At 39.7% G+C, this 14,213-nt stretch overlaps 1 protein-coding gene across 1 annotated transcript in view; it reads right to left on the bottom strand.

Moving 5' to 3' along the window:
* The window catches only part of myo10l3 (myosin X, like 3), a 52,929-nt gene extending 48,301 nt beyond the window's left edge, over positions 1-4,628 (bottom strand). Inside the window, exon 1 of the mRNA XM_078261752.1 lies at positions 4,356-4,628. Within this exon, the coding sequence (XP_078117878.1) occupies positions 4,356-4,376 (21 nt within the window). The 5' untranslated portion in view covers positions 4,377-4,628. The remainder of the gene's footprint in view (positions 1-4,355) is intronic.
* Between the last annotated feature and the right edge of the window lie 9,585 nt (positions 4,629-14,213).

Genomic DNA, 14,213 nt, shown 5'->3' with positions numbered 1-14,213 from the left:
AACAGCTTCCTCCTCTCAAATAGTTGTTTTTCTTAACTCCCTTGAAGAAATATGCCACTTCTACTCTTCCATGTCCCTGTTGAACATGAGCTATTGCTTCTACAAGTCCAGACATTGCAAGACTGTACAATGATTTCTTCATTCAATTCACAGATTTGGCAGACAATGGTTGAGGATGTTCTCTTTCATTATAGCCTTGTTGAGATGACAAGAAATTTAGAGATTCGCCCAAGTATCCTAAGGTGATTTATATTTCAGAGAATGACACACAGGACTGCCCTGATAGAGGGACACACACACAGACACACAGACACACACACACACACAGGGAGTGCAGGAAGGATGGGTGTTGGAGAGTAGATTGGATGTTACCAGTATGTTTTTTTATGAGCTGTGTATTGTGAACATATAATCTGATGTTTTCTGTTAAAACTCTGAGGGACTGGAGGGAGTGGAACAAATGCGGTTTGAAAACCAGAATCAGACTGGATGTCAGTGAAGGTCAGCTATTAAAGGAATAGTTCAACATGTTGGGAAATGAGCTAATTTGATTTCTGGCCAGGAGTAAGATAAGAAGATGGATACAGTATCTATCTTCTCATCTATCTCTATCTCGACATTGAATAAGAGCATTTCCCAAAATGTCAAAAACCTGCTTTAAGGTTGATGGTTTTGGGTGGACGAGACCACCAGAGACTCCATGAAAAAAGTTGTCACGCCACATCATACAGCAACTGTTTGTCCATCATCATGAGCTAATAGACAGGAAGACAAGCTCCTGCGCTGCATTATTCGTTGTTTGTTAATAAACTGGAAAGATGTTCTTTTTCTTTATTTGCCACAAATACACATACAGCTTTGTCTGAAAAGCTTGGTGATGTAGCAGGTTAAAGCTAAAGTCAACAGCATGGTGTCAGCAGTAGGTTATCACAGCACTGAGCTCCCCATGTGATGGTCAGCTCGCTGATAGACAGGGGTCAGGTTACTGATAGAGACACAAGAAATGCAAACACAAGCTAGCGGGGTGAAAAGGCTAGATTTAGACTATTACCAAACAGTTGATTCTAGTTTCAAAGCAGACTTTACATGTAAAAAATAAAACTATTAATGCTAAAATGGAAAATCCAAATGTTCATTATGAGCGATGGTTTCCAAACCTAAACCGCCTCGCCTAAAACCAGGCATCTGTGTCATTATGAGAAAGGATTATCCATGTTATTTGGTGTGTGGTAAGACAATGCTTGTTGGTAATTAGTCCCAGTGCTCTTGTGACAGATTAAACCACCTCCAGACTGTACTAAAGCTGCAGGAGTTCTGCTGACGCACACATAAACCACTGCCTTAATAATACCTCCCTCTGTTTGTTCATAAACAACCGGCTGTTAATTCACCTCACTTCAACACAGTCTACAGCATTGTTTGAAAATCCCCTTGTTTGATGTTTTAATGCACACAATAACCACTTCAACTTTGATTACAAGTTAAGACAGAAACAATTCAAAGAAATGCAGGATTCATTAGCCATTTTTGTATTTTTCCTTCCTTACATCTTAACTTTACTTCCTGACTTCCTTCCTTACTCCATCAGCCGTCTGCATGGCTGGAAGTGAAAAGTGTTGATCTCAGATTCTCAGCTCTCTAAAGTGGCAGCTGGAGGAAGTGACAACTGGGTAGAAAAGACCCTGGGTAGAAAAATAGTCCAACCTCCATAGCAGGTTGGCCTTTCTCACATTACCCATTTCAACACAGAATGCTTAGCGAACATGCCGACCCACGGCTCCAGCTTCAAAGAACTAGACATAAACAGCACATAGGGCTGTTAGGGATGTTTCAGGATGGGGAGAATGTGTGTGTGTGTGTGTGTGTGTGTGTGTGTGTGTGTGTGTGTGTGTGTGTGTGTGTGTGTGTGTGTGTGTGTGTGTGTGTGTGTGTGTGTGTGTGTGTGTGTGTGTGTGTGTGGCGCAGTGGTGATGGTGTGAAACCTAAAGCCTTGTCACCACACCTCTACAATGCATAGATGACAGGCTGGCCATGACCGGGAATTTCAGGGGTCAGGGATGGGAATCTAGGATTCCCTCTGTCAGAGTATCTCTTAAGAGAAAGGAATTTGAAGTGTAATGCAGGGAAGGAGTTAATGGGTGTGGAAAGGTCCTTGTGTGGTTTTACAGTGTGTAGCAGCTGCTGCTATAAAGGAACTGATTACTAAGTTTAGAAATGCACATAGCTGGGATTCAACTTCGTCAACAGGATGCTTCACAAAGACATAAAACATCTAAGGGGTTCTATGTTTAAATACAGAGGTGGGGATATATTACAGGGATTTCTTGACTTATGAAAGTATACAATGACCAAACCCAGCAGTCTGGCAGAAGTTAGAAGGCACAGACAAGATCTCTAACACACTCCAGGTATTTTTGTGTGTTTAGTGGGTCATATCCATTCAGAGGACGGATTGGGTGTGGAGTAGAGGCAGTGTCGCTGAGGGTTTTACGGTGTTGTGTCAGCTCCTGAGAGGAAAAGCCACTCTGATGGACAGGATGGGCTTTCAGGATAAACCTCTGAGTACACACCCTTGTACCTGCCCCTCCTCTTACTCTCTAACCCTGTCACCATCTTTACCGTCGCCAATGGTGACGTGCAAGAGAAAGCTGACTCTAGATTAGAAGTAGAATAACTGACATTTGATAATTGCTGGTCAGCGTTCATTTCGATTAGCCGGATATGCAGAAGAATGTCTCTTCTCAGATCAAGAAGCAGATTTAAACATATGCAAAGGCTTCAAAAAGACGATCAAATCATTCATGGACTGATCGAACCCAGGTCTCCCACACCAAAGGCATGTGTCATATCCACTGCGCCATCAACACCCATTTGATGACTCACACCTAAGATGTATCCTGCTGCTGTTGTTTTCAATGGGTCAAATTTAATCCTTGTCTTACTTCACCTCCAGAATTCCTGCTTAATTAAATCCACACTGGTCGCAATGACATGTTCAGGAAGCTGGTTTCTTTTCATGACCCTAAAGTCATTTAAAAAAAATAGGACAGTTCATTCATTCATTTTACTGCACATTTCATAAAAATGTAAAACAACCACCACAAATACCCCTATTTCGCAGCTTTTTCTGAGCTGATATTATATCCTTCCTCTGGACAACATATCAATAAATAAAATCAGATTATTTTGTAGGTAAGTGAAACTCTGGAACTAAGCACTTCCTTTATTTTCAAATTATTAAAAACATTTTAAAAAGTGAATATAATATCTGTGACTTTTCCAAGGTTCCACATAGCTTTGGTCAAACAGGAATGTCTGTCATGTCAAAGGATGAATGACCTCACTTAGTCTAATATTATCCCTACATATCAGTTTAAAGCTATAGGTCTCTTACAGTTCAAGTATGGAGTATGAAGCAGGAAACAGCATAATACAGGAGTCACCTCGGAAAACGCTGCACCTACACAGAGTCAAAACACAGCTCATCACTCACTGAGGGTCAAGTACTGCTGATGCTGCTGGTAGAGAATACAGGAGGTGAGTGGTGGGACTATGAGAGGAGGAGACTCACATCACTATCACTAAGGTGTGTCAGGGCCTAACACACTTTCTCTCTCTGTGTGTGTGTGTGTGTGTGTGTGTGTGTGTGTGTGTGTTTTTTTGTGTTCCCTTCTCTTGAGTCAGAGGAGGATGACATAGCAGGCCTATAGCCAGTCTCTACATAGCTTCTATGTGTGGGAGTGTGTCGCTGTCTGGGCTGATTTGTAGATGACACATCCAACCTACAGTACACGGAAACACACTCGGTGTTTACAGGCACTGGATTCTCCATAAACTAAAACTATAAAAGAGGAAACGTCACATGAGTCCTGTTTGTTTTTGTATTGTCAGTAATGAGATTATCTGGGGCAGAATTGAAGGAGATATAAATAATATATATTTTTATTTTTTTAAATTTTTTTCTTATTTTTTTTGTGTTGTGATGCATAGCAATAGTGTCCCTTAATGTAGCTGAGGCTTGTTGGGATATTACAGTTCCCATTACAGCTGCATCCTGCAGACTAACCCAGTGCTAGTGATATTTATATTAATGTCTGAGAACGCATCACGACCACAAACATAGCATACTGAATGTCACAAAGTGGTGCTTTTTGGTGATAAATTAGCTAACACTTTACAGAGGCTAAAACTGGACCAGCCAGGCTTAGGCACACGCAGAACACAACATAACGTTAGTAAAAAAAAAAAAAAAAAAACAAAGACGGTGGCGGTCCCAATATAAATAGGAGCCACATTGAGAGTAGAGAGCAAATACAAAACAATGTTTCTGTCTGGAGAAAGTAATTTTAACTTACCTCTAAAAAGAATGTATCCATTTTCACGGTGCCCAAACCTCACGTCCCTTTGTAGTCTGAGTTCAGGGTACCACGGTTGAGGAGGAGAGGAAGCTGTATTCCCAAATGATTTCCATCCGCGTCGTTAGTATAAAGAAAAGTTCTTCTTTCCGTCCCCCCCAACCGCTCAAAAGACTCGAGTCATTTGCAGTCCTATTTTCCTACACTTAAGAGTTTTCTTCACTGTTTGTTGAGTGTCCCGTGAAGCCTGTGTGGGGCTGTGCTGTGCTGCTGTGCTGTCTAGTCGTTTCAATGAAGCCGGCACATTATGCACAGAGGCGGAGCCTGCAGGGTCACAGACCTCCCCTCGGCATACGCCCTCTTTGTGTCCATTCCTACAAAGGGTCTGATGATTTTAAAAGATGTGCACATTTATTTGCCTCGTTATTCAGCACACACACACACACACACACACACACACACACACACACACACACACACACACACACACACACACACACACACACACTTACTCTAACGAATATTTAAGACAGGAATATGTGTACAATTGTGAATTGTTGCAAAATGAATAACAGGTCCATTTCTGCAGCACATGGAATTCACTCCCAGTTATCCAAACATGTACTAAACTGAGGATGAGAAGAATCATTATTTTGACTTCCTCTTTTGGGAAAAATAAACCGAGAAGGAAGAGGAAGAGGCAGATCAGGGGGAGCAAGTCGGCTTTGTTTTAGTCAATGATTGTTCACCAAGTGATGTGGGTCTCAGGACATGTGCAGTCTGATTTTGGTGCATGCCATTTGTAAATGCTGTGTAATACAGGCATTTTGTGATAAAGGCTGAAATGAATAGACCAACTTTTGGGTAGGCTGGTCCAATTGATGAGAGTATAACAAACTGTCAAATACTGATAGGTGGCAATAGATGCATGGCATCAGATTCATACTTATTCTTTCATGAAATATCCTTATTTGAACCCCAAAAAGCACACTTTAGACAGTATTTTATTTAGTTGAGGTTATTTATAAATGGCTGATTTGTGTCAAGACAAAATTAAACATTGACACATTTGAGTCTGGCGTTTTGGTGATACAAATTGACTAGCTAGTGAGAAGATAGCTTTTAATTAAGCCTATTTGTTGTTCATGGGATTTCATTATGGTGTGTAAATTCATAAATTTTGACAACATTAAACTAAACAACTCCAATAACCAACTAATGCTGTGTTTCCACCGCAGGGTACAGCTCTGCTAAACTCTACTCGGCTCGCTCTTTTTGGATTTTTTCATTAACAGATGTTGTGGATAGTAACTGGTATCTGGTACTTTTTTTAGTACCACCTCGGTCAAGGTTCCAAGCATCCTGAGCTGATACTAGAAGGTGGAGTTACAACACTGGAGACCACTGATTGGTCAGAGAGAATCATCACTAGCGTTACACGGAACATCCTGCACAAACCCTGAAATTTTAAATAGCCAAGCTACCATCAATAGCGACCGCAATGTTTTATTCACTCGCTACAGATTTAAAAAAATGGCATCCCCGCTAAACTACGCCGACGTTCAGCTCAGATTATACCACCTCAATTTCACGCAGCGGCGCAATGACGATCAGCTGAGAATGCCCTGGGCACTATCTATAGCGGAAAACGAAATAGAGAAAAAGACCTGGTACCTAAAGTCAGTAAGAGTCAAGCAGAGCCACACCACATAGTGGAAACACAGCATAAGATTTTCTTTTTAGGCCTTTTATTGATAGGACAGCTTAGACATGAAAGGGGGGATGACATGTAGCAAAGGGCTGTAGGTTGGAGTTGAACCCATGGCCACTGTGGTGAGGAATAAACCTCTGTACATGGGGTGCACACTCTACCAGGTGAGCTACCCAAGCGCCCCCATGGAACAAGATTTAGCTTCCTAATGCCCAAATTTAGCTCATTGTTTTGGTTTTCTGGCCCACACATTGTATTTTTGAGTCTTATGGCTTAGCCCCATATAAAATAATAATGTCAGCCAGAGCAAAACAGGAAAAGGTTGGTGAAAAAAGTTGACCACCTAGCATGCTAACGACCCAAATATTTTCTCAGGAGTTGGAGGAGCAAATACAGAGCAAACATTGTACTCATATCGGATGGGTAGCTTGCATGTGGCTGAACACAAAGTGAATATTACATGCATTATTTTAGCAAATTAGACTGCTGGACTGGTTGTGCAGTTTTGTATTTATTTGCTTTGAGCAGCCAATGTACTGACCAGAAATACGCTAGCTAGTAGCTAGCTCAGGATGTACACATCGGAGGAGAGTGGTAGAGAGTGGAAGTGTGTGTTATGTGAGAGCTGAGACTCTGATATCAAAACTCTGGGAATCCAGCTGCCTGAGGCTAAATAAAAATAAAAGATTGATTTACATAATTACTGACATTTTCTTTACAGGGTGCTACAAGTTCTGTTTTCTCACTTCTGAGATAATGATTACCTACAGTACACATGAGTGAAAGTAGATTATCTGCATGAAAGCAAACGCCTTGGGTCATGAAGATGATTGTGCACAAGCTGGTAAACTAAACAGAAATATTATCGTACACTTTCTTCACTGTCACCAGATGGAATCTTACTGGTTGTCTTTTAAGCTTATACAATTAATTCAGAGGAAAAACACAAGCTTTTAATCTGCGACCTTATGCCAGAAAAATCAGCCACCCACTCATGACCAGTGGATAACAGTGGATAGATAGATACAAACTATATATGCAGTATTCATGAAAGAGATCCAGACAAATTGTGTTGCCTCTGCTATGTAATCAGTGTTGACTGTGTGGCAGCTAATGAAGTGGCATGGCAGAACTCAGTCTCTGAAATGTATATGATAATGTCGTTTAGCGCTACAAAAGCCTAGTGGCTTTGTTGCATCATGTTCTCCCATCTGAGCATTATTTTAAAACAGAAATGCCAAAAAAGGATTTTAGTTTATTTATCTATTTATTTTACTTTGAAGCCAATTCATCCGACTCTTCTCCTTTTTAAACTTTGTTGGACTTCTCAGGATTTTGGTTTTGGTGGTGTCAAGGTAAATGTGGTGATTTAGTTTTGTGAATGTATAGTTAGGTTAACACTACAGTATAACGTTACAGTGTAAAGTAACTTACAGAGACCAAATAACAACCCCTAAATCTTGCAAATGCTCTTATTGCAATTGCAATTGCAATTGCCCTTGTACTCACATTTTAAATTACATGTAATGATTTAAGGTAGGCCTGTGTATTGATATGCCTTTCTTGCTCCTTTTTACAATGTTCAAGCCCATTTAAGGATGTTTGTTGGTACAAGATTGGACAAGTTTAATGTAGTGAGTCAGTAATCCCCAATTATGAGGATCAGCTTTAATAAGAACAACTCAATCATTGTCAGTGTTCCTGTAAGGACTTTAAGAGAATAATACTTGAACAATCCTTTTGCCAATGCCAATGCTGGTCATCCACTCAGAGAACTTTTTGGCAGTTCTGACAGGGTGCTTAACCAGACCAGTCAGGTTCTCCTTTCTCACTCACTGCATGTTTCATGTTTCAACACTCCATTGTTTCTGGATAAATTTTCTTTTTTTTCTTCAAACTATGTCATTTACTGAACATACTTGTAAATCAGATATATAGGAGCATCATATAATTAGGTCAGATAAGGACATAGCAATTATGCAACAAAGGGGCATTTGCAGCATCATATTTTAATACATGCATATGTAAAAAGCATGGTTAACATTTCTTTGTAACTGTGCTAATTAAAAATGTTGGCTCAAGTGCATGTGCAGTCTATTCAATTTAGTTTAGAAATGTTCTTAGAAGTAAAGGTGTTATCAGTTGCAGTGCTAGCTACATTTGATTTTTCAAAATTGAGTTGTGGCAAGTACTTAAAGTTAAAGTCATATTTCATTCTGAACCCCAGCATAGAGCACAGTTTAGTTTTGAAACATCAACATTTGCTTGGAGGAAGTTTTAGGATTTGTGAGTGGCACTGTATTGGGCATCTTGATGACAAAATAAACTGACATTACAACTTACTTAAACAGTCCCCATCATGTCTCAGGTGACTTGACCTTAATCGTAAAATCAGGGATGAATGCCAGCTCTTACTGAGAGTAAGCGAAGTTGGCATGCTGAGGATATTCAGCATTGCATTGACTAAGCATTACCTATTACACATTTGCCGAAACCAAACAATAGTGAAAGAACTACTCTTTGAGTGAGTCACTAATTTGACCCCTCGATGTGAAACTGTGACAGACAGAGTAGATTGTAGAGCAAGGCTTTCTTTCATTCTACCTGAGAAGACAAAGAACAAGAACAAAACATCCATTTGGTCATCACGATCCCCAGGACCGGGGGAAGGGACAGTGATTAAAGACCTGCTGTTCTTGACTCCTGCTATGGTCTCAACCGGTCAACATATGCTGGTTTGGCTGGTGAAGTGCGAGCAATGCTTTTGAAGGTTTGAAAAGGATTCAATATTCAAAAACAGTGGTGGACCATCGCAGCGGGACAATGGCTCTCAATATTAAAGAAGAAAACAACATAATTTTGCTCCCATAAGACCAAGTACAAGCATTATTTGAGAGCCAATAAGACTAAAAAACGTTAGAGTGCTTTTAATTTAACTCTGACTTCAACCTTGATTGCAACAAATACTGTTACTCTTCATCACACCTTGAGAAATTATTCTTTCTTCTTTGCTGTCAGGGTCAGAGAGGTATTTAGAAAAGTGCATATGTCACAGTTTATGTTTTCATTAACGGTTTTCAATTACGCTTAAAAAAACAACAAACGTGACCCTGCAGGGTAACACACTGAAGGAGACACCTGGCAAACCACAGACTGACAAAGTGATCAGCTGAGTGTCAGGCCTGCAGGGTTGATGCTGAAAATTTGTGTTCAGTGTGAAATTGAAACCTACAAGCAGATGTGCTTTCATAATGGAGGACAGTTATCAGTCCTACACCCTACAAAAGTGCCAAAGGCAACAAGGATGTCTCATTTTTATCACATCAGTGATAATCACAAAGAGGATGGAGTTGAAAGGGATATATAATGGCAAGAAAATGTTTTTTTATTTATTTTACAGCTTAAAAATTTTTAAGCTGTAAAATAAATAAAAAAGCACCAAAAAGCAGAGCCAGGCGCTAGATATAATTGAGACCTAACTAATGCATGAAAGATTGTTTTTTAATGGACTTCTCCAACCAAGGTACCAAGCCTGGGTAATGTGACATTGACATTTGTTTCAGCTCAATGGCTCTATTATGTAAACATCTGATTAAACGTGAAAACATGCATGACATATGAGGAATTTGTAGGGCTAATGGAGACAGAGAGTCTGTGATGACCCTCCCATCAGCAGACAAGACCTCAGGCAAAGTCATTCAGGTCGGGTGAAGGACCCCTTTGCAGCTTCACGTCAAATAATGGGAATATCTGGCTTGAGCATTTGATGGCGGTCCCACTGACTGAGAGTCTCTACACAGCCATGGGCTGTAAGTCACAACAACCATGATAATCACTTAACTGGAGCTGGTTTGATTATGTAAAGAGCACCCATCCATATATTATTGCCTGAACCCTGAGTGCCATCTGAACAACAAGCACAGACATTGATCTAAGCTCAGTTATATCAGTATGGTACCATCTGCATTTTTATGATTTATGATGAAAGTCAGTGGCAACACTGTCAAATTCAATAAAGTCTAAGTACTGAAAATCCAGACACAGTTTCTTTGTATTTAGCTGGAAATATTGGCAGCTGGCGTCTGCAAATACCGATGTGGTGTTAACTAAAAGGATGTTTAAAATCTGTAACATCGACGAGTTAATCTGAAAAAGTGAGCTATTTTGTAATACAAATACATTTCCAAAACCCATTCCCTGGTACCAAGGCATATAGTCAAGGCTAGGAAATCTTACTTATATAGTCCAACATCACAAATTTGATACAGGCTTTACAATCTGTGCAACATACAACACCCTTTACCCCTAGACTCTTAATTCAGATAAGGAAAACTCCACAAAAAACTCCACACACAAAAAATTAAATAGGAAAAAAGTATGAAACTCCAGGATAAACAAATTGACAATATTAGATAAATAAGCAGATATATAATATTAAGTAAATATGAGCTGTAACCAGTTTAAGGGCTTCAACGTGTAAAAGGATAATGTGTAAAGTTGAAGCTACATTACAAGATTAGTCAAGCTAATCATGGGAGTAATGGTGTAATGATTCTCATTGTTGAATAACACTAATGCAATTGATGTGGTCACTGCTTATTCATCTTTCAGGATGGGGGCCGCTGTGTCAGGGGAGCAGTGGATTATTGGACACACCCAGGGAACAAAGCAAACAAATAGGGAGGGAGGGAGAGGATATAAAATTGATTGATAACTAAGATGAGGAGAGAAGAGAACGTGAACATTGAGATAAAAATGGAACATCTGACAGTATCATTAAACAAAGGTGATTTAATCTTTATTGGATCACTCTCGCTGGCAGCATCACATTAATGTGTAAATATGGTCGATGACAAATCCTGGTGCCACATTTATTAAATTACGTAGCTGATCCTGGAACACCACAGAGCCAATGGGTCTCCAATTGAACGCATTACTCACACCTACTGTATATCAACAATGTCTGCTGGGCACAAGATGATGGGACAAAAATATTCTCTAAGTGGTAACGATTCAGTGAATTCAATTATAGGTCTTTTTGTGTCAGTATAATATTCTATGCTTTTCCTCTAAATAGGTGTAAATAAAGGAAAGATTTCCCCTGTTTATATTGAAATCACAAAATCTAAACAAACATCTACTTTGCAAAAGAAAATCACATCTAAAAAGTAAAATAAATAAATAATTAAAGTATGTGTTTCATGTGGTACCATTTCACCTGAAGCTAAGGTAAAAGCTGAAGTATTTTTTCAATGTTTTTTTTTATATTCTGTATTGTATACAAAAAAGTTACAGCTCTGCAATACATGGATTTAAGGGAGCAGGAGAGGGGGACGCAAACACAGTCAAACTAATAACAATAATCTAAACAAATATCAGTAATAAAAACAGGAGACTACAGCCATACTAGCTTTTCTCTAAGGCTGTACAGCAGTTCTTTGAACTAAATGTTGACGTCAGCCTTCTCACATGCTCACATCCTCACAATTACAATGCTAATATAACAAAACTTGCTGATGTTTATGCGTATGCTGATGGTCCTCTGCGACCATGAATGTTTGTAGATTTACTGGCAACCCTTTCTAGATTTGTCAGTCAGAACCAAAGACAACTTACTGACATTGCTATCGATAGAGCCCTGCTGCTAGTATGGTTAAAAATAAAGCTAATGGACATATAACGCGTATGGATTGACAGTCAACATACAACTAGAAAAGGAGGAGAGAAGAACAAAAGAAAGATGTTCATCACTGTTATTTATTTGGCCTAATAAGCCTCTCTATCAGCTAGGATGGATATCTGGGGGTTCAGGCAGCATTTCACAATATATCTCACCACAAACATTCCTCCTCAGACATGCATGCAGACAACGCATACCATACCTTCCTTGAGGCTGAGGAATGAGGCCCAACTCACACACTTCCCATGCGCCCCCACACTGTCAACTTCCTGTTTGTTTATAGAGCTTCATATTTCAATGCTCCCACAGTAAAGTTGTATTTTACTTCCTATCTGTTCCTAACTGTGGTTCAATAAACTGCTTTAAGAAACCTGGAAAAGTATGCCAAGGATGCAAACAACTCCTGGGTTAAATCATTTATTATATACAAACATGCCACTGGACCTTTGTCATGCTACTGGGATGTTATTGTTAATTGTTTAGTTTCTCAGAATGATTTTCTCTCAGAGTCAGCATCAGTGAGTCCAGGATTGACTCACTGCCCATTCAGAGCCTGAGAAAACCAAGAGGGTAACATTCCTAATCGTATCCCAATCTCGGGACTGATATGGAGACCTGTAGGGAATTTACAGCACTGCCTCATATCATATGAGTCATCTGTGTGAATCACAGATAGCTCAGCATTTAGATTTCCCCTTAAAGACCACATCACTAATCTATGAGCTTTACCTCATATGTTCAGAATTGATCAAGACAGACATAGTATTTACATGTATGTGTAAAAAAATATCTCTACATGCCAGTCAGAGTGGGAAGTATTGTGATCCTTTACCACAATGTACAACTACTCCTTCACAAGTAAAAGTCCTGCAGAAATTCACCATTATATAATATTATTGAATTATTATTATTGCTGCTGCATTAATGTGTAAGCAGCATTTTAATAGTGTTGCTGGTCAAAGTTTAGCCAAATTTAACTAGTCTATAACAATGACTCATATTCTATAAGCCGATCACATCTTTGTATTTAAACATGTGTCAAACAAATGTATTGGAATAAAAAGTACAATATTTCGCTTTGCAATTAAGTAGAATTGACATGAAGTGGCTTAAAATATAAATACTTACCAGGGGCTTCATTATTTTATTGCACATCCATGAAGTTCGGGGACACTAGTTCTTACATGTCCCACAATGCAACTCAATAATCTTTTATTACTCCCTGTCATGTTTTACAGTTACGCAGGCTGTTTTTCTTTCTTTCTGTTATAAATTGGTTGTTTCCAAGCCAATGTTGAGATGTCAGGTCAGTTTTTTGTCAGGTCTGAAAAGCCACACTCAGGAGGCAGTGTCCATTTATCAGCTGATTTCCTAGGGCAATTGGCCCTGATGGCCAGGTGAGCACCATGCATTGTGTCTCTGAGTGTGTTTGTGCATGGGTGAATGAGAGGCCTAATGTAAAGTGCTTTGGTATAAAAGAAGAGTAGTGCTCCTAAATTGTCATTTTCAATATAAAGGAGTGTAAATTGGTGGAGTTCCCCTTTAACATCAGCTGTTCCAAAAAACACCTGAACTGTATTTCCGGGAGGTTGGGGTATGTGGGGGTGGGGGAGTATCTGAATACACCTGCTTCTACCAGAAACAACAAAGAGGGCTTATTTTTGGGGGTGGTGGGGCAGAGGGGATGCTTCAATCTAATTACAGACTCTGGGGAGATGACTTCATTGAGGTGACGCCCGACCCTAGGGTGAGTGTTTTTTGTCTCTCCCCTCACATTAGGGACAGGCCTCTCCAATTGAGTTTGGTCTGTATCTTTATGCAGTAATTAAAAGGCTGCCTACATTTTTTTGCAAGTCAAATAAGGATATTTTTACCATATGCAATATAGTAAATGCAATATGATCTCATCTGACAGTCTCTGTGACTGTAGTAATGAGAGATGAGTCTCTCTGGTGTTTGTATTAGTCTCAGCCACTTCCACTCTTGCTATAGTATCTCAGTAAGTGGTGTTGTTCTCAGTGCATTAGTAATTTAGGTTTTTTTGCGGTTTGAACATCCATTTTCCACAAGCTCAGCTTCAAAGATGGGATACTGACAAGCTCTCCTCAGGCACTATCACGCTCATAACTAAATTACAAGCCAATGTATGTCGTTCCTCCTCTCATTCCCAGGACAATTAACTGCGTCTGACAGTGGGCTAATGAGCCACAGAGCCACAGCATTGGTCCTATCTGCAGTTGAGATCAGTTGCCATTAGCAATTGTGAGCATCCACCCTTATATCGTCTTAAAATGGACATTGATGAATACAGAGGCAGTACAGGAAATGAGATTACTGTATGGACATTCATTACTGTGTAGGGGATGAGACTGAAAAAAAGAGTAAAAGCATCTGGAAAAGTGTGTGTGTGTGTGTGCGTGTGTGTGTGTGTGTGTGTGTGTGTGTGTGTGTGTGTGTGTGTGTGTGT

Source organism: Sander vitreus, chromosome 11, assembly GCF_031162955.1.
Source record: "Sander vitreus isolate 19-12246 chromosome 11, sanVit1, whole genome shotgun sequence".
NCBI lineage: Eukaryota > Metazoa > Chordata > Actinopteri > Perciformes > Percidae > Sander > Sander vitreus.
The sequence above is the reverse complement of the archived record's forward strand: the minus strand, read 5'-3'. Positions and strand labels throughout refer to the sequence as shown.